Source organism: Arctopsyche grandis, chromosome 5 (assembly GCF_051622035.1).
Source record: "Arctopsyche grandis isolate Sample6627 chromosome 5, ASM5162203v2, whole genome shotgun sequence".
In the NCBI taxonomy this organism is placed as follows: Eukaryota; Metazoa; Arthropoda; class Insecta; order Trichoptera; family Hydropsychidae; genus Arctopsyche; species Arctopsyche grandis.
The window spans coordinates 15,905,811-15,927,569 of record NC_135359.1 but is presented as its reverse complement, the minus strand read 5'-3'; the positions used below and the strand labels follow the sequence as shown (position 1 = coordinate 15,927,569).

Below are 21,759 nucleotides of genomic sequence, written 5' to 3'. Positions count from 1 at the left end.
AGGGCCCAAGCGCCACGCCGGCGCTTCAGACGTTACGACCCTCTAGCCCACCCTACCACCCACCCACACCCGCAATATAGTTCCATTCTTCGGCATATAAAAGGTGATGGCAGCGCTTAAGACTCGAGAGAAAAGAGGGTCTTTATCAGCGCCCGCTACCATTATGAAAGGCTTATCAAGAGTTGCTTCCTGCGCCCGCTTCGCAATTTAACACCACCGCACTTTTTAATTTCATCGTTATTTTATATTATATATTTATTATCTGAAAATACGGCACCGCTCATACACGCGCTTGGTTTTCGATTTGCCTGATTTCGATATAGCACTGTGGGCTCGAAAAAATCTAAGCCAACTCAAATACGTTTGAGTTGATGAATAACGTGTTTAGAGCTACAAACTATAATCTAATATCATTTCGATAAGTATGAGTATGTAATGTTTGGGTGGTAGAATCCGTTACGTTAAATTTAATATAAAAAAAATGAATATTCAAATAAATTTGAATAAAATAAAACTATTCAAATAAATTTAATAAAACGTTTAATGTTTAATGATCAGCTATGTTTAAGAGGATGTTAATATATTTATTACAAATATATATAATATATATATATATATATATATATATATATATATATATATATATATATATATATATATATATATATATATATATATATATATTACGATATTACAAATACCGAGTGAAGCCGGGTAAAACCACTATTAAAATATATAAACGGACGCGATGTATGTTTGTGGGTATGTGGCGGACGCGTCGACCAGTATGGAGTTTAAAAAGAAAACAAATTTTAGACTGCCAGGAGTAGAGGTAGGACCGGAAGCGTGCCATTTATTGTTCAATTGTTGTAAATCCTTTGTAAAAAAGGTTCGGCAAACCTTTAACAATGCATTTACAACATTTGAACAATAAACAGCCCCCTCAGGGTCCGGGCTTTAGCCAGGAGTATATGTTGTGCCTAGAGATATTTATAAAATAAATACACGCGAACGAGGCACACAACCAATCAGCGTGAAGTGGTCCACGTGGACTAAAACGTTTGACCAATTAGAGCAACGACAATACATTCTGACCAATGAGTGCATTTTAAGCATCCGCAATAAGGACGTGGCTTGATGACCGATCGTGTCAAAGAGACGTAGGGAAGTGGGGTAGCGGGGAAATAGACGGTGGAGCGTCGAACATGTGCTCCTGATATTGAGCGAGTTGGAATGGGTGGCGTCAGCGTCAGATGCGCTGCGCGGGAGCGTACATACATTCACGAAGCCACACACACATATTCATTTATCATTTCGAACGAGTGAACGGGTTGGATCAGCGAGCGTGTAATTCGCTCACCCAACATTTTACTTACATTATATTTATTAACTCACAATTATAATTACCTTACATTATATTTATATATAACATATAACTTTATTTTAATTTGTGTATCAATTTCTTTCCGAAACCACTCGTTGAAATCTACGGGAACAACACTAGTTTTATTATATAAAACGGAATACGCGGATAAGAAGTGTGACAATGATCAAGTAGACAGAAAAACGGCGAAAGAGGTGATCGAATGGTACCAGAGAGAATGTAGGAATATGCAAGGAAGGCCACAGGGGGATGGGTGGATGAAAAAATTAATAGTATATGACATTTTTGGGAATAAACGCACTCCATAAAAAGAAAATGTTCAAAATTTCAAATTTATATTCAATGCTTTTGACAGTTCAAGTGACCCGAAATATTCCCTCCCCCATTCGCCATTGACTCGTGAAAGCGCTATTTACGCCATTACTTATAATAAATGCCCACTATAGATTTTTACGATCGCTTATTTTTTGAATGTTAATATTGTATTTACGTATGTGTTTGCTCTACAACGATAGAAAGGTATTGAAGATTTATTTGAATAACAATTTTTCAATAGAATAACAAAATCATGCCAACGAAGCATGAGATTAGAGGGGATGGAAATGAAAATTATTCACTCACATGTTAAGATCACGTGGTCTTCAAACAGTTTATGCCACGAAAAAAAACACCAAGTAATGCCGCCATTACGGAAAAACTAATTTAAAACAAATGAATTGCTTTTATTTTTTAAATAAAAAACGAACGTACTGCGAATCTTCAACACGCCTACTTTATTGTATGTAGATATGATTTAGTCACACATATTATATTATTGCGTAGGGGTGGGTTCAGTATCCAAATAAAAGCCGAAAGTCACTTCACAGCATTTTTTCAACGATCCCAAAGATCCACGCGGAACCATCGCTCACTCCAGAATAATCTGATCTACCGTGTATACCTCCTTATAAAAGACAAGTTGCACAGAACAGCTTCCCCGATCCATTAATATTTCTATTCTCTAGGCACGTAAAAGTCTACCGTGGCGAGTCTACGCACGCACTCGCCCAAGTCTGTGAGAACTCCAACGCATCATTTGTTCGGGCACTTACTGAGTCCCGTTAACCTAATCCAAGGTATCTATTGTTCACCCTTGAATGCACTTAGACAGTGGATACTCTCTCCCATGTTCCCACGTTACAATATGTACGTATAGTTGAATATTGTGGTTTATATTTGGTTAGTGTGTAAAGGAATTACAAACTTTCAATGGAAATCGAGTGTTTCTTTTATCGAGGATGAATTGAAACAGACAGAAAGTATATAACTGACCTTTTAAACATTAATTGCTCTATTCAACGTGGACCGTATAAAAATAATATAGCCGTGACTGTAGATGGAAAGAATTGCGAAAAATTTCTAGCGTTCATTATGGCGTTATTGTCTTGCCCCCTCTTTCATATTTAAATATATTTCATTATCTATCAGAAATATTTTCTTTTACGAGTGCAAATAGCACCCTTTGTTTCTAATTAGATTTCAATTTTTTCAATGAAGCATTCATACATTTTTCTTTTCATTTAATATTTTTGTTCGCGCGTAGAACACCCGAGTGGATGAGCTAATTTTAATATAATTCTTTTAATTTTTTACGAATAATTCATTTTAATAATTGTAAACAGATGTTTACGGAGAGACGAAAAATATTTGTAAAAACTCCAGAGTAAAAAGAATCGAGTCAAACTTTCATCGTATCATTATTTTTCAAGAGCTTTTAGATTTTTCATTTTATAAGAGGTTGCTACTTTTTTCTCGCAGTCATAATAGAATAAAATGAGCTGGAAAATGAGTTTCCCTCCAAGCGACTCAAATGAAAAAGTACCTGAAGCAGATACGCCAAACATTTTATTTAATAATTATTACCATTTGTTATATTTTCTATTTACATTTATATTTGTTATATTATTATATTTCACTATGCAACTATTTCACCTATTTATTTTGTGTAAGTATATAAATATATTTTCGATAATAAATTAAAAATAAGGTTACTTAGGAATTAAACATCAGGTTTTCCTAAAATGTAATGAAATTTATCATTATATTGCACATTACTCATTAAACATCGAAAATTGTTGGAACAAATACTAATAATTATCAAAAATTTAAATAATTAGACAGGAACTTGCTGTATTTCTTATTATCATCATCATCATTTACAGCCATTCGCCATCCACTGCTAGATGAAGGCTTCTCCAACACGACTCCATTATTCTCTGTTTTGGGAAACTCTCGTCCATCTCACCACAAACATTTTTCTGATTTCATCTACCCATCTTCTTTCACATTCTCTCGGGTACCATTCGAGCACTTCATTCATTCGAGTTCTTCTAGCCTCGTGACCAACCCAATGCCATTTCAATCTTCTTACTCTCACAATTACATCAATATTAGGGAAACGTGTTGTTAGCGTCTATTTTTGTCAATTTTACCATTTTCATTTTGCATTTTAGCGTTTTAGAGCATGAAAAATGTTTAGTTTTAGTGTCATTTCAGCATTTATTTTTATTAGACTTTAATTTCAAAGAATAAACAATTTCGGTGAATTTTAACCACATTTATTTATTAATGTACATATATATACTTACATATAATTTAAAGATAAAACAACAATTGAAAAATAATTGAAAATTACAAAAATGTGTTTGTATTAAAATATAAGATGAAAAATATAAAGACAAATTAAATTAAAATTTATTAAAACTAAGCATGGATCATGTTCCCACAGATGCTTCTTTAAAATTTGTGTTACGATCGGTTACAATTAAATTATATTTACTGAAATATCTTTTAGCATCCACACTATTCACTGGACACCAAATTGATCTTAGAGTAGCGCAACCAAACTTTTCATATTAAATTTTTGTTGCCATCAATATTTGTAAAATATAATATCTGGGGTGGATCCACTTTTTAAAATACTTGATAATTTTTTAAAAAACAAAACTGTTAATCAAAAATTATTAATATTGGATTTTGAACCTGCCACAGATGGATTGAATAGTTCACCCAATGTTTGAAATTATAAAATTTTATGATCTTAGCAACTATTCGCATATTTTACCAATTTCACATTTATTGGCATCTACATATTCCGAATTTTCGTCTACCCATCTTCCCTGCGGTCTTCCTTTTAACCTTTTGCATTTTCTCAGAGACCATTCTATCATTTCTTTTGTCCACCTTTCGTCCATTATTCTGCCACGTGGCCCACCCATTACCATTTAAATCTCTTCACTCTATCCACTATATCCACAAACCTTGTCATACTTCTCACCCACGTATTCCGTTTCCTGTCTTTCCTCGTTATGCCAAGCATACAACGTTCCATACTTCTTTGAGTGCATTGGACTTTGTGTAGCAACTAGGCGTTTAATGTTCAAGTTTCACATCCATACGTCATCACTGGCAAACACATTGATCGAAGATTTTTTTCTTCAGGAAAAATGGTATTTTTAATTAAAAACCGCATTCATTCGTTCAAATGCACTCCATCATAATTTCATACGCGTCTTTATTTCTTCTTCTTTACTAACGGACATGTCAATTATTTGACCTAAATATAAATAATTATTTACTTCTACTATTTTATCATCGAATGAAATTGTATCAAGCATGCATTAGCTATTAAACATTAGTCTCCTCAATAATACAATATATACGTAGGTAATATATATGTATGTAGCCACAGTTTGACGACACCTGAAAGAAAATGCAGAAGAAAACCGGGCTTGCAGGGCGAAGAGGGACGGCCATACTGAGTGACTAAATGCTAGTTGAATCACAGATGAGAAAATTAGGCATAATTTGTGCAAGTTTGAGAAAAATTAGCTCACATTGAGAGTGGAAAATCAAAAAAAAAAAATACATAGAACGCGGCAAAATTCGCGCCTGCATAATATATTCAACAAAAACTTCAACATACCCGAGCCATTCACGTATCCAGTAAATAGAAAAATTTACATAAGTCAATTTGGCAGATGGTGAAAACGCCCGCCAACTTTGCGAGGCTCGCGTAATTACCGACATATTCAAAAGCGTGCTACAAAACGATTTTTCTCGTTTCATCATACGAATAATTTTTATATTCGAATTATATTTTAATATATGTACGTATGTATGTACAAGTACACATTTATCTACAAGCATATTTAAGAAATTGTTTCGAAGTGAAGTACTTTTGAATTCAAAATATAAATTAGATGCCGGCGGTCTTAACGATAAACAAAACTTGTAATTGATGGTCGAAAAATGAAGATACGGAGTTCGACGAGAAAGCTCCGTTTAAGCGCAACTCGCGAGTTAACTGAGGCGAAGTTTGTAAATTGTTTTACCGCTAATTACCATTACGGTGGCGTCGTTTGTTGCCATCATTTAATCTAAATGCCACGAGATTCGCGCCATTCCAGGTGTTAAAAATCTCAGTTCACATCGCAGTACAACTTAACAGAAAAATCTAAAAAAAAAAACAACTTTAAACAACCTATCCCTAGTACTAACAATAACAATAAATACAAAAAATCATACTATCACAATTTTTTTGTTTGTTGAACTCGCTTCATTTCCGTTTATATATTATCTATCAATTTATATACATATACACTATTTTGTGTATTGTTAATAATGTTCGCGTATTTATTAACCTTTCCAAAAATGATATCCCCTGCTCCGAGAAGAGCTCTTATCCCGATCATCTGCATTCTAATATATTAACCCCTTCTCGTGGCATAAATTGTGTTCTTCACATTTACAGCGTCAAACTTTATAGCTTCAAAGTTTGTAAACCATAATAACCGGAGCAACTCTAAATAACGCATCGTCAATCGGGCCCGAATTAGTGTTTAATTTCAATTGTAACTAAACAGTTAATTAACTATCCAAATTTTGTTTAAAAAAATATATTGATAGTTTTAAAACTGAATTTATCCATTACAGCAGCATAGACTTTTTTCCGTATATTTTATTAAATAAAAATGAAGAATTATTATGGCTTTATACCTGTATATAACCAGCAAAATAGACTAGTGGTTACCTTTCTTTCGAAAAAAGTCGTCACGGGTTCAATTGCACCGGTTGCTGCTGGCCAGACCTTGGATGTTACTCCAGGTCCATCGTTTCCTATCAGGGTTTGCAAATTTATCTGATTTGAATTGAAAGAGTTCCAACAAATTGGCAACCTTTACCCATTTTCTCGCAAAATTTCAAATTTTTCAGCACCTCAAATTTCGCTGATTTGTATAAATGCTGCAAATTTGTCCATAGGTTTTTAATGTTTAATCGATATTTTTATTTGTCTTGTATAATAGTTACAATACTTATATACTATATTTCTCCACAGTATACCCACTCGTCGCTTTAGAGCAATCTGTTAAGACGAGTTTTCATGATTGATTGAAACAAAATAAAAAGAAAAAATATACTTGTACAGCTAAAATTTCATCATTTTTATCTTTGGGGGCATTTTTGCACATTAATTTATCGAAAACATCATTGGTTTTTATTAATATTGCCTTGTTTTCAAATCAAAATTAAGCAATCACGTTTACATACATATGTAATTCAGAAATCGATAGAAAAGTAACCCACAAGATGTTGATAGATACACATACGAAAAATAAGAATATGATTAGTTTTTTGCTACACACTAAAAATGTGCATGTATGTATACATTGTGTATTTTTTTAACCTAGAAACTAGTACTGTGTATATCGTGATGACTCATTTCTTAAGACATCGAATATTGAACGAGTACTGATTCTAGCACAGTATGACCCTACATATATGTATAAGTTCCCCTACCCTACCCTATTTACATGTGTATGTAAGTAAATCTTCTTCAATGGTGAATATAAAATAAGGTATAAAAAAAATGATCTGATTATTGCAATGAAAATACTGCATGAAATTAAGTATTAGATGCTATTTCTCATTAGAATAGCGATAATGACGATCGATATGAGATCCATTGCGGGCCTGATTCGCAGATTATCTGGTGAATCGTGTTGATTTATTCAGCGCTTATGGCAAAAGTTCCCACTTCCGATACATTCCGCAACCCCTCACCACCCCAATCTCACTTCCACAACACAAGTTTTGTATTAATTTTCGCGTCTCGCGAATCGCTGGCTTGGAAAAGTGTGCTTAATGCGCGCCGCCACCAATAATGAGCAGATTGTAGCGCGATTACAATTAGTGCACACAGATGTACACATAATACATACATATGTATAAACCAATATTCGTATTATTAATTTAATAAGAATAAAGTAAGTTGAAACTACGAATAAGAAAAGACTATTAAATAAAAACATTTACATATATTTTATACAAACGAATAAAAAATTTCATAAAAAATCCTAAAACCAAACTTTAACAAACATTGACCTCATTCTTAAATTATATTGTAACAATTTTTTTTATAATACTATGTATAATATAAAGAATTATGTGAAAACATGTGTTAGCATTTTAAGCTAATGTAGCTCTTTGCTTCAGGCTTGAATTAATTTTAAGTACATTTTCAATAGACGGCTTCTTCACAAACCTATCGTACCTGAAACAATTAACGATAAATTGAATGAATAAATATTTTTATAGTATTTAAAACACACGGTCAAAATAATCTTACGTTCTTTCGTAAAATGCGAGTTGTTGTACACTGAGAGACGGCCGGGTTTCTTTTAAAGCATTTAAAAGTTGTTCTTGAGTAATCATTAAGTTCATTGAAGTTTTATTATCTTCGTCTGCGTTTCGTGCCTAAAAAAATAATGTTCGATAGAAAATCACACAAAAAGGACGGCAAAATAAAAATTAATTACGAAACCGTCAGTCTGACTAATATATAATGTCATTACATGAGGTATGTAAATGCGAATGTATACTAGTTTTCGCATATATCCGCCCCATTTATATGTTAAAGGTTTACGTGCCGATACTGTAATTATCTGTGCCATTAACTAGCTACTTCGGAAGGCGTTTTACTGTGTAAATAAACAGGCGTGAGATACAACAGGCCATCAACTACCAGGAAATTACATCAGCAACAACTCTATCATTATCGACAGCATTATTAGCACAATCAAAATCATAAGACGAGAAGATTAAATTTTACGAATAATTTATTTATTTATAGTAGTTTTGGACCATTGTGGCTTTACAGGAAGAACCTAATGCGCCACAATGGCCTACATTTGATTATGAAAAACAGAAAAATAAAAAAATACATAAAATAAAAAGCAAAAATAGAAAAGCAGAAAAACATGATAAAATGAAAAAATAAAAATAAAAAACCAAAAAACAAAAGAAAAATAATACATAAGAAAAAGAATAAATGTACAAAAGTGTAAAAATCAAAAAATGAAATCCAAAAATCACATTCTTAGTTTCATATTAAACAAAAGAAAAATAGTACATAAAAATGTACATAAGGAGAAAGAAAAAGAAAAAGTAACATAAAATAAAACAATATATAAATAAAAATAAAATCACAGCGAGGCCCAAATGGAAGAGAGTAGATCAAGATTCCACTCATACATCACATTCAAATTAAGAAAATAATGATGAGCGCAGGTTACCAGATAAATATTTTAAAATAATATCCGATAATCTACACTCACCAAGGTGGAAAATATCACATTCAGGGACAGCAGCAACGATTTCATTGAGAAGTCGAATAGCTCTTGGTATTAGGAGCCATTCGAAAAAGAACTGTGCGAGCAGGAGGTACAACCATCAAATGATGACGTCTACCACGCACATAATTATTAGGGACATAAAGTCCCAACTGTTCCAGCAACAACGGGCATGACGTATTACCACGCAGTAGCTGGAGAACGAAACGAATTAGCGAGAAGTTTCTCCGAAGTTCAAGGGAATTATACCCAAGCATGCCCAAAAGGAAAGGAATGAATTAATGAATGTTTTAAGACTATTTGCATTTAAATTGGGGATTGAGATTTATAAAAAAAATTATACCAATTCTTCTTCAATGCATGTTAACTGTGCTGTCGACAAAATCGCTTTGATGTCTGCTCCAGTATAATTATCTGTGATGTTCGATAGTTCTTCCAAGTCAACGTCATTTGCCAACGGCAGTGTAGCACTGAATATCTTAAATATTTCTAAACGTTCACTCTGTCAAATTTAAAAACTAAAATAAATTTGAAAATCAAATAAAAATCGTGTTTAATTTTTTATTGAATTTTTACTTGATCCGGTAATGAACAATGGACATATGTATCAAATCTTCCAGGTCTTAATAAAGCTCCGTCAAGAAGATCAGGACGCGATGTAGCAGCTACTACAGTTACTCCTTTAATAGATCCTTCGACACCGTCTAGTTGTGTGAGTAGCTGATTAACTACTCGGTCGGTGACTCCAGTTGAATCATGACCTCGTCTGAATATAACGATGCTTAACAATTAAACCTTATAACCTCTACATCATTAAAAATAAAATAGACAAACCTTGGTGCTAAACTATCAAACTCATCGAAGAAAATTACACACGGCTTTTTCTTTTCAGCTCTAAAAATTAATTGCATAAATGTATAACATAAAAATGTTAAATATGTTAATTACAATATAATCACTGGATGAAACCTTTTAAATAAATTTCTAACGGATTGCTCGCTTTGACCAATATACTTAGAAAGAAGCTCTGGCCCTTTAACATTAATAAACGATACTTCGGTTAATTTTGAAATAGCGCATCCAATCAAAGATTTTCCAGTTCCAGGCGGACCAAACAATAAAATAGCACCAGGTTGCTTCGGAAAAAGTCCAGGATACTATTTAAAAAAACAATCAATCAAAAAATATTCAATGAATATAAAACAGATAACTATATTACAAAAAAAAATATTCATCACTTTCAACGGCCAATATATAATTTCTGTAAGTTTTTTCTTTGTACTTGACAATCCGCCTACTGCTTCCCAAATATCAGACTTATCATCATCTACTTCAGCCTTTATATTTTGAGGAGAAAAGTTCAATACTTCATCATGACATACTAGAAAAAAGTTGGAATTTATTTAAGAAACTTGATGAAAATATACGTTAAACATGTTAAATTTCTTCAAATTATTGTAAATACCTGCATATTTTACTGCTTTAAATATATTTTTAATTGCATAGTCCACTAGATCTCTAACTGTTAATCCTGCCGTATCCAAGGACATTCTATAATAATCATCGCTTTTCAAATGATCATACTTATACAAACTATTCATGATAATACTTTTAAGCAGACTACTACGTTCATCCTAAAAAAAAAGTCATAATGAAAATCTCAAAGCACAGATGAACTGTCTTTTTCACTATCGTGATATACCTGAGTTAATTCTGGAATTGCAAACGTTTTCGAAAATAAAAGATCACCTTTCGAAACTTTAAATACAGAATGAATATCTTCTAGTCCAATAGAAGTCATGATCGTAAATACACCAACCGACTCGTGTATTATGGATTTGATCGTATTTGCTTGTCTAGAATTTCAATGGTTTTGTATTAAAAATTTTATGTAGCTTAATGATAATACAGACACATATAAGGATTGCGAACATTTCGTAAAACAGTAAATCTTGAGTTGAAGAACCTTCCTTTTCACATGGAAATATGCTTTCAATATCATCGCAGATCAGAACAGATGGTGCATGCATTTCACATGAACGAACTGCTTTTTGAAACGTCTCTATAGTGTCTTTCCTTCCTTTCATAGAGCGACAATTTAACTTTAATGACCAAAGTCCACTATCTTTAACAATAATACTGGCCAAGGTCGACTTTCCCGAACCTACTACACCTACAAAGAAATTTTTTTTTAACGAAATAAACATTGCGTAAATATTATGCAAAATACTATAATCAAAGAAAACATTTACCTAATATCAAAATGTTGTTTTTATTTTTACCATCTGATTTTATATTACAAGCATTCATTATTATACTAGACTTGAGAATATCAATGGAATGTTCGGTTATTCGATTAAAACCCCCAACTTCTCGACATATCATATCTAAATCTGGGCTCTCTTGATTTATAACCGTTTCAAGTGGTTGAACTTTGTCTTGATTAGCTATTATTTTACAATTTCTCAGGGTTTTGCAATTTATTAAAGCGCATTTAATCGACTTTGGATGAAAGTCTACTTGACAAAATATTTTTCGCTCTGAATTAACATCAATAACATCCATAATATTTATTAGCAAAGGTTCTTCTTCTGTGCTTTTTGAGAGAACATATGTTTTAAACATATTAAGCAAGTCATCTGTCGTGAAATCTGTGTTACCAATGACTGGCGAAATTTGTATAATTTCTGGCGTTTGGCATTCTTTATCATGTTCATCCAAAAAAAATATATCACCTGATTGTATGCATAATTTGCGTCTTAGATTATTTGGAACTATGACTGGCATATATTTGTTGAAAATATTTATTTTACAGGGCAGGACGTCAAGAACAAAGGGTTTTAATTTCACGTAAAAAGAAGTGATAGTTCCATCATTATTATCTTTATTGGATTCATCAATTTGATTCATTATTTGTAAATGAAAAAGCGATTTTTCTAGATTTGCATCCAAGATATTTGCAGGAATGTATAAACAATTATGAACTATCTCAGTTTTTTTCAAAATATCTGCCTCAGCAATATACATAGCCCTCATCAAATGAGACCACCTCTTTTTACTATACTTCAAAAGTGTTTCTTTTTGATTTTGCATAAAATTACTTACATTATTTTTTTCTATGGGACACTGAATATTTTTAGGTAATTTAAAATTCGAGCCTGAGCCACTAACATCGACAGAACATGGTAAAACAACAACTTCAGTGCATTCTTTTAAAATTGAAGTATCTCTAGATTTTATATTAATTGATAGTGATGGCGACACCCATATGACCATTTTTTGATTCTGAACAAGTATTTTTACTTGATCTAGTAAACAGGATTGAAGTTTTAGTATATTCGACTCCTAAAATTCAATTAAATAAAGTTAAATTTTTAGAAATATTATTTTTACCATAACAAAAAAATTTAAACCATACCAGAATATCATAATCTTCTTCAGAATCTGTTGATATGGTTACTTGATTTAATATAGGAGGTGCTGAACATACAGTCAATGAAACAGCAGTTCCTTCCAAAATACCCAGGCGTTGGGCAAATAGACTATTTAACCCTATACATCCATCAGATACGTTGGTGTTGACACACCAAAGAATAGTACTATTATCTTCCCAAATTAATTTGATGTAATTGTTTTGATAATTCTATAAAAAAAACATATTTACATAACGATGGAAATCAAACAAAATCTTAATAAAAAAAATAAATAACTCACATTTCCGAAAAAATTTGTGATAAATTTGTTATTGACATGAGCGAAGCAATTCGTATGGTGTACTAATTTTATAACTGCTGTAGAAGTCCACATTTTATAAGAAAAGTATCACTTTAAAAGTATGTAAAAATTAATAATTTGAAATTGGTAAAAATCACTATCATTCACTGACTAAAGGGCAAGTTGTGAAATGACAACTGTCAAACTGACATTTGTCAAAACAACCACATATTTAGCCATACCAATTTTTCTTTTATTCTGAGATTTGTTATATTATTTTTTTTCTGAAAATTGAATAAATGAAAATACTACTATTCTATTAAATTGACGGACAAGAAATTTTATGCTGCTAAGAAAATGCAGCTTACTAAATATTTTTTTTATCCAAACTATTTTCGATTACCCAGAATTACTGATGTCTAAATTTTGTTTAAATTTTTGAAGTATTCCGCATGATTCCAATTCAAATAACGCCTTCATTTTTAAATAAATATATTTTAGCATTTTTATAGTCGCATTAGTTTATTTGAAAAGTGTGGAAGTGTACACAGGGGGTGGATCCAGAAAATTGTCAGGGTGGGAGCCATTCATAATTTTATAATACACACATTTTATTTTTTTTTAAAAATGCTTATTTATTTATAAAACATTTGTAGGAATCTCGTCGTCGTCATCGTCATCGAAACCTTCGAGAATATTCCGCAACAACAAAATACATCGAGCGGAACAGCATCAAGCATTCCAGAAAATTCGACGCCTCGACAAAAACAAAATTCCTCTCGTACGCATCAATAAACTAAATGCTCGTACGACCACTTCCATCAAGCATTCCAGAAAATTCGACGCCTCGACGAAAACAAAATTCCTCTCGTACGCGTCAATAACCACTTCCATCAAGCATTCCAGAAAATTCGACGCCTCGACGAAAACAAAGTTCCTTTCGTACGCGTCAATAACCACTTCCACCAAGCATTCCAAAAACACTATAAAAGGAGGTACAACCCAAACAACGCCAATCGACCCACAACAGCAAGCGTCGACACACAGCACCAGACCAGTCGACCCAGAGCAGCAAGCGTCGACACACAGCAGCAGACCAGTCAACATCCAGCTCCTGACCAGCCACCACTTCACTACGCGGACTTGGAAGAACAACCAGCCAGCAACACACTGCCGTATCCAGAGACTTGCTGAACATAGCTGAATGCCGAGCCAGCGACACTCTACCATATCCAGAGACCGCTGAACGACAAACTTTTGCCAACAATTAATCATACTTGTGTATACGTGTTACTACCAAATAAATACCATATTCAACATAGCTGTATTTAATACCGAACACAGACGAACCTGTCTATAATACATGGCGGACTGGTGGTGAAGAAGACCTTCACAACAAGACTAGATCCCCATACCTGGTGACCCCCGACGAAGAGCCACGCAGCCTTCAAAGCAGTCAACAAAGCAGCCCACAGTGCAGTCAACTTCCAACCTCACCATAACTGGTGACCCCCGACTAAGAGCCATGCAGCCTTCAAAGCAGCCTACATAGCAGCCCACATCGCAGCCTACATAGCAGCCCACATCGCAGCCTACATAGCAGCCCACATCGCAGCCTACATAGCAGCCCACATCGCAGCCTACATAGCAGCCCACATCGCAGCCTACATAGCAGCCCACATCGCAGCCTACATAGCAGCCCACATCGCAGCCTACATAGCAGCCTACATCGCAGCCTACATAGCAGCCCACATCGCAGCCCACATCGCAGCCTACATAGCAACCGCAGACTTCACGCAACCGCAGCCTTCAACGCAGTCTACAACGCAACCCTCAACGCAGACTTCAAACGCAGTCCGCTACATGTCCCCACAACTAGTGACCATGTCAAACAACTCCGCAGCTTTCGCCACAACAAAACGCAACCCGGAGACAACAACCAAATGGATCCACTACTGTTGATCCGCCAGCACCGCTCATCACACCTTCGATGATTCATCACCTCGACGAGCCCATGCAGGACGCCGCAGCCTGCACAACAGCACCGTCCAGACCGACACAAACCTTCACTACCATTGTAACGACCAAAACAGTAACATGGTGTGAAAGTACATATGGACCAGCTACTCCACACAAGACCCGCTGTCGAGACAACTAACTCCAGCACAACCAACGAAGACCAGCACTCAACGCACTTCGTCAACCAACGTTCTTCACGCAAGATCCGCTGTCGAGACAACTAACTCCAGCACAACCAACGAAGACCAGCACTCAACGCACTTCGTCAACCAACGTTCTTCACGCAAGACCCGCTGCCGAGACAACTAACTCCAGCACAACCAGCAAAACAGTCACGCGAATGACTCCACGCAGAACACAGCAGCCTGCACAACAGCACCATCCAAGCCATCACAAACCTTCACTACCAACGCAGCTCACCCAAAATAAGCAACCTGGTAGAGAACAAGACTTGGACCGGCATGCAACACAAGACCCGCTGTTGAGACAACTTTCTCCAGCACAACCGGACAAACAACGACGCCATCGAGTCAATAGACTCCAACACATCAAGATTCCCACAAAATCACACACATCGTTAACACTCACCGGAGAGCCATGTAGGAATCTCGTCGTCGTCATCGTCATCGAAACCTTCGAGAATATTCCGCAACAACAAAATACATCGAGCGGAACAGCATCAAGCATTCCAGAAAATTCGACGCCTCGACAAAAACAAAATTCCTCTCGTACGCATCAATAAACTAAATGCTCGTACGACCACTTCCATCAAGCATTCCAGAAAATTCGACGCCTCGACGAAAACAAAATTCCTCTCGTACGCGTCAATAACCACTTCCATCAAGCATTCCAGAAAATTCGACGCCTCGACGAAAACAAAGTTCCTTTCGTACGCGTCAATAACCACTTCCACCAAGCATTCCAAAAACACTATAAAAGGAGGTACAACCCAAACAACGCCAATCGACCCACAACAGCAAGCGTCGACACACAGCACCAGACCAGTCGACCCAGAGCAGCAAGCGTCGACACACAGCAGCAGACCAGTCAACATCCAGCTCCTGACCAGCCACCACTTCACTACGCGGACTTGGAAGAACAACCAGCCAGCAACACACTGCCGTATCCAGAGACTTGCTGAACATAGCTGAATGCCGAGCCAGCGACACTCTACCATATCCAGAGACCGCTGAACGACAAACTTTTGCCAACAATTAATCATACTTGTGTATACGTGTTACTACCAAATAAATACCATATTCAACATAGCTGTATTTAATACCGAACACAGACGAACCTGTCTATAATACATGGCGGACTGGTGGTGAAGAAGACCTTCACAACAAGACTAGATCCCCATACATTTTATTATAAAAATACAAAATACAAACATTTGATTGTATATACATACATATGTAAGTGCATTATGTAATTTTTTAGGGTGTGGGTCAATTAGCTCCATTCCCCTCCCTTATATCCACCAGTGAATGTATACCATACTTTAATACTCTTATAAAATTATTAAACTTTAATTTATTTGTAAATTACAGAAATAATGTGGTTCGGTAATTATTCCGCAAAAAGCAATCTCGCGCAAGCCACTAAAATTTCGATCACGGAACATCTTGCATCCAAAAACTCCATCAATTGAAAGCTACCCACGCGAAATATTATACTAACGAGAACTACAGTGCTAGATATTCCATATTCGCACTTTTTGTGGCAACGATCATCGTGCGCCGATCGCAATGTGCGAAATAATCCGTTTACCAAATAATGTATGTTGCATGAATTGACTGTTCGTCGGGGCCGCGCCTACCATATGTATAAATGTATGCAACGCACACAGGCGACCGAAATATAAAGGCGGTTGAAAGAAATGAATGTCGAAAAAATTATATTCCTTAAAAAAACACGAAACAAGACATCGTATTTTTTAAAATGAATTTAAGTTACTTGTGGATTGCTTTTGCAAGTTGCAACTTGTAAAATACCCGAACTATAATTCGGGGAAATAACGGGATAACTGGTATAACTTCCACATGGAGCATAGAGTTCTTTTATGTTCTATTATCTTTGCAACTGCCAGATGTATTTCAAGAATGTTGAGTATTAGTTGATCATCGAAAAAACAATGTCATAGATGTGGGGTTGAGGATAAAAGCATTATATTTTCATTAATGAACTTGAAAACATTCAGTATTTCTTGTCGTCTGATCCTGTTCAGAAATAAACGTTTTGATTTTCTGTTTGTTTTCCTGGTTAATTGTGATTAATATTTCTGATTTAAGATTTCCGGTAAGATTTTTGCACCACTCACATGCACTTAATTTTTCTTTTATTTATATGATTTATACAAATTCTGATAAAATGAAAGAGCGGTCGATTTAAGTTTGCATACAGGCGGCTGAACTCCTAGGCACGCCCCTACTGTTCGAAATAGATAAATTTACTCGATTGAAACCAATGGGTGCAATCAATCGCTAAAATCTCATCCGGGAGTATTAACGAATGTTCCAAAACAAAAATTTAAAAGGGATAAATCCAGTGGCGGCTCTTGCATATGGACTGCGGGGCTGCAGTACTCCCAGTACAGTACAAATACATGCTATTTTTGTCGTCCACATGGGCTGCGGGGCTGCGAACCTCCCAGTATAGTACATATTCAAGCTATTTTTCTTTTCATTCGATCACCGGTTTGGTTAACGAACTACTACAGCCTGAATAACTTCTGCAGCCCCCCCACCATGAAATCTCACGAGCCGTTACTGGATAAATCTCAATATAAGCCCATTCGGTCTCCGTCACGGGCCCGAATGTGAAACGCCCGAAAACGCAAATATCGGAAGGCAAAGATCGAAAATCGAAAGATCAAAAAAAAGGGTGCATGGTAAACGGTACATACTCACATACATACTCACGTACATACTCACTTAATTTGCGCGAGCAGGATACAATAAGAACAAGAGGAACAGGCTTTTCCTCCCGTATTAATGTGCGCGCGCAAAATCAAGAAAAAGAATCAGAATCAAAGATCAACAAAAAAAGGGTGCATGGTAAATGGTACATACTCACGTACACAGTGCCGGTTTTAGGGGGGGGGGCTGGGTCGGGTGGTGCCCGAAGGCGCCAAATAAGTTAGGGCGCCACTCGATGTGTCAAAGGCGCTTTAAATTTTAAAATTAGAGGGCCAAAAGCCATACAAAATTTTAAATAGAGCGCCAAAGGCGAAATTTTTTCTAAGGGTGCTTAGAAAAAATTACCCGAGGGCACCATTGGGTGTAAGGCCGGCACTGCACGTACACACTCACTTAATTTGCGCGAGCAGGATACAACAAGAACAAGTGGAACAGGCTTTTCCTCCCGTATAAATGTGCGCGCGCAGAATACGGGAGGAAAAGCCTGTTTCTCTTGTTCCTATTGTATCCTGCTCGCGCAAATTAAGTATGTACGTGAGTATATACCGTTTACCATGCACCCTTATTTTTATCTTTCGACTAAAGATCTTCCGATTTTCGATCTTTGCCTTCCGATATTTGCGTTTTCTGGCGTTTCACATTCGGGCCCGTGAGGTAGACCCAAACCCATTGCAATTTACACAAATATTTTTCAGAAATACTCAAAACGATGAAATTGGAGAACAAAATGAGAGAAATCATTCTGGATTTGTAAAATTGAAACGTTTCACAGAGCGTTCATTGGTAAATTTCCCGTTAGGACGAAAAGAGACGTAAGCGGTCGAATAGCAGTTGGCAGTTGGCAGTCCTGTTGTAACGGCTGCATCGCAACGATCTGTTGGCGGCTGGCGTTGCGCGCCGTTGCCGTTGCCTTTGCCATTGCCATTGCCATTGCCTTTGCCGTTGCCGTTGCCGTTCCATCGAAGACGCTCCTCTGCCAGCTGCGGTGACCACGACACTCCTCTATAGTCTATAGGACGACAGTCCTTCGAGCTTCTTCGAGCCGGAGCGCGCGGCCGTCGACTGTCGAGCGTCGAGCGTCGAGCGTCGAGCTGGTGAGTTATCCCAGCCTCTACCCACCTATTCTCCCGCCTATCCGAACTCTATACACTCTTCTAATTGTTCCAACCGTTTTTACCCAAACTGACCGCATTACTTTCCATCTCAATACTACCATACATTGACCTTTAGATAGCCAATCGGCCACGTTTTACACCAACATATATCAAAAACCACTTCTGCTATAACTTCAACAACTTTCAACATTGGAGGTTAATAATTACATACCTAAAAACACCATTCTTCTAATTCATACCACACGCCAATCTATACACATATTTTATTTAACACAATGTTCCATGAAATTGTTACAATTTCTCATTCAAAATTGTCGTTATTTTGAGGTTATTCATATACTCAGCTTTCGTTATCTACCGCTCTCATAGTTCATTAGTATGCTGGTGTCGTTCGCATTTCATTGATCTGTATTTTTATCATGTTTCAGCACCGACATGGCCCCGATGAAGATGTTGAATAAAAATGGAAATGAGAATATATTGGGGATTGTAAATAATGCGACAATGGGCGTCAGCACTCGTAGTAAAAATGGTGCTTTGAGTTTAAAATCCACCTTGAAGCAAGCGGTCAAAGCTGTGGGTAAACGAAAAGCTGCAAGTCCGCTGAGAGATTCAAAGCCCGGCAAGGCTAAGAGAGCTGCATTCGGTGATATCACTAATGCTATAACTAACGGCACGCAAGTGAATGATAAAGGAAAGAATGATTTGGGTGTCAAGAAAGTTATCGTCAATGAAAAAATTCTCCCCGTTGCAAAGGTTCGTACTTTCGATGACAGATTTAAATCTATCTAACCTGGTTTAAAAATTATTTAAGTTTTTCTTTAACTATGCAGATGGTGCGTAAAAAGCCTAAAGAGAATACCACCGTTTCGGTGGTCAGTAAAGTGTTGAGAAGTCAACGATCGTCGATCAACGGCAAACATGCACACAATGTAGAAGAATCCCTTAAAAGTACGACCACCTGGCCTGCAAATATGGTAGTTTTTCCGCCAAAGCCCGCTAAAGAAAATACTTTAAATGGCTCCGTTGAATATATGGTATGTGAAAATCAACAGAAGTCGACCAAATCCAATAACCTGACACGTATTAGTGAGGATTTTGACGAGACATCGCTTTATATATCAGCAATAGAAGACATGTCAGTACTTGTCTACTTCATTACAGTGTGAATTTTAAATGAGAATATGATAATATTATGACTTTTATAACATTACAGGTCGACCGTGTCCAAACAATCGAACGATTTATGCAATAAAAGTGAAAAGGAACCGTCCCTTACTAGAGATATAAATTTACTTGCTATTAGCGACAAGGATACGAGCGTGCCGGATGGAGTTAGCGATTTTGACAAGGACAATTGGAGCGATCCTTTCCAAGTGTCTAATTATGCTATGGACATATTCAACTATTTGAAGAGTCGAGAGGTTCGATCAGTTTGTGTGTTTGGAAATAAAAATGTTTTGATTTGTCGCCTCTAAAACTTGTTGCTTCTCTTCCACAGTCCAATTTCATCATAGAAGATTATTTGCCACGTCAAAAAACCCTCACCAGTTGGATGAGAGCTCTTCTCGTCGACTGGATGGTGGAAGTTCAGGAAAGCTTTGAACTTAACCACGAAACCCTTTACTTAGCTGTAAAGTTAGTCGACTTATATTTATGTAGAGAAACGACAAAAAAAGATGAGCTCCAACTATTAGGCTCAGCCGCATTATTTATTGCATCTAAATTCGACGTGAGTAGCTATTAGAACGGTAGATTAAAAGTTTGATAATTATTATGCTTTTGAAATGTAATATTTCAATTTTATAACCAGGAACGGATACCTCCATTAGTGGACGACTTTCTATACATCTGTGATGGCGCTTATACTCTGAACCAACTACTCGCAATGGAAATAAATATTCTCAAAACTATCAATTTTGATATTGGTATTCCACTATCGTATAGATTTTTACGGAGATATGCGAGGGTGAGGTTCCGTTTAAATGTTTCTATCTTGCTTTCGACGTGTGGATTTTAACATCTTTCGGTTTTCAGTGTGCACGAGTTTCCATGCCGACCTTGACATTGGCTCGATTTGTTCTGGAATCTTGCCTGTTGGAGTATTCTTTTGTGTCATTCTCAGATAGTAAAATGGCCGCCGCTGCTTTGTACTTAGCTATTAAAATGAAAAATCTGGGCACGTGGACTCCGACCCACATTTATTATACTGGTATTTATCTATTTTACAAAAAACTTCATCACAGTGTGATAAGCAATGGTGGTTTATATTGCGTTTTATTGCAGGTTATACTCTCGAGGAGATTCTGCCCGTAGCCAAGGCCCAAAACCTCTATCTTCACAGAAAGCCGAAAGAAGGTCTCAGTACAGTTCGTAACAAATACTCGCATAAAATATTCTTCGAAGTAGCCAAAATACCACTCATCAGTGACAATGACTTATAGTTTTATAAATTTAAACCGATAACGACGAATTCAAGTACAAAATAGAGAACTAGTGCGGTGGAATGGACCATGTTATTATTGAGACTTGCGTTTTATTAGCCTAATAATGATTTTTTTCTTTTACTTGTTAGTATTATTCTAATGTTTTGTATTTTAATTATTAATTTTACGTAAACAAATTTTAAAATGTTTCTTGTATTATGTCCAAGAAATCTTGTGTTGTTTAATGGTGAATTTTTTCCGAGTGATTTGTTTTAAATTGAACGTTTTGATATTGATTATAAACTTGTAAATATTTTGTTAATTTAGATTTGCTCCCATCTATTTATATACGCTTACTCTTAGTTGAAGATAAAATACCTAGATATTTGTGAATTTTTAGGACACTCAATTTAAAAACCAGATGTTTGGTGACAAACTCAATGATATATTTTTTTATCAATGAATAAAAAACAATAACTTTAAAATGCCTTTTCATTATTTGTTTTTTTAATG

At 35.8% G+C, this 21,759-nt stretch overlaps 2 protein-coding genes across 2 annotated transcripts; one reads left to right on the top strand and one right to left on the bottom strand.

Annotated features, from left to right (window-relative positions):
* Positions 1–7,721: 7,721 nt before the first annotated feature.
* On the bottom strand, positions 7,722–12,996 carry Pex1 (peroxisomal biogenesis factor 1). The gene is made up of 13 exons (XM_077430639.1): positions 12,769–12,996; positions 12,473–12,697; positions 11,307–12,399; positions 10,987–11,227; positions 10,757–10,910; positions 10,520–10,688; positions 10,293–10,435; positions 10,024–10,211; positions 9,889–9,948; positions 9,631–9,820; positions 9,398–9,556; positions 8,052–8,179; positions 7,722–7,976 (listed from the first exon to the last, which is right to left on the bottom strand). The coding sequence occupies exons 1-13, from the start codon at positions 12,859–12,861 to the stop codon at positions 7,892–7,894; spliced, it is 2,928 nt and encodes a 975-aa protein (XP_077286765.1). The 5' UTR covers positions 12,862–12,996; the 3' UTR covers positions 7,722–7,891.
* Positions 12,997–18,534: 5,538 nt separating this feature from the next.
* CycB3 (cyclin B3) lies at positions 18,535–21,728 on the top strand. Its single transcript, XM_077430583.1, has 8 exons — positions 18,535–18,799; positions 19,249–19,576; positions 19,654–19,958; positions 20,037–20,244; positions 20,322–20,552; positions 20,634–20,789; positions 20,858–21,032; positions 21,107–21,728. The coding sequence occupies exons 2-8, from the start codon at positions 19,256–19,258 to the stop codon at positions 21,262–21,264; spliced, it is 1,554 nt and encodes a 517-aa protein (XP_077286709.1). The 5' UTR covers positions 18,535–18,799; positions 19,249–19,255; the 3' UTR covers positions 21,265–21,728.
* The last annotated feature ends 31 nt before the right edge of the window (positions 21,729–21,759 follow it).

Excerpts from the sequence above, each read along its gene's own strand:
- Pex1 (XM_077430639.1), bottom strand. The coding sequence starts at position 12,861 with ATGTGGACTTCTACAGCAGTTATAAAATTAGTACACCATACGAATTGC. Across the intron at positions 9,949-10,023 it reads GTTAGAAATTTATTTAAAAG|AGCTGAAAAGAAAAAGCCGT; the intron begins GTTTCATCCAGT and ends ATTAATTTTTAG. Across the intron at positions 8,180-9,397 it reads CATGCATTGAAGAAGAATTG|GCACGAAACGCAGACGAAGA; the intron begins GTATAATTTTTT and ends TTATTTTTTTAG.
- CycB3 (XM_077430583.1), top strand. The coding sequence starts at position 19,256 with ATGGCCCCGATGAAGATGTTGAATAAAAATGGAAATGAGAATATATTG. Across the intron at positions 20,553-20,633 it reads TTATTGCATCTAAATTCGAC|GAACGGATACCTCCATTAGT; the intron begins GTGAGTAGCTAT and ends TTTTATAACCAG. Across the intron at positions 21,033-21,106 it reads GACCCACATTTATTATACTG|GTTATACTCTCGAGGAGATT; the intron begins GTATTTATCTAT and ends GTTTTATTGCAG.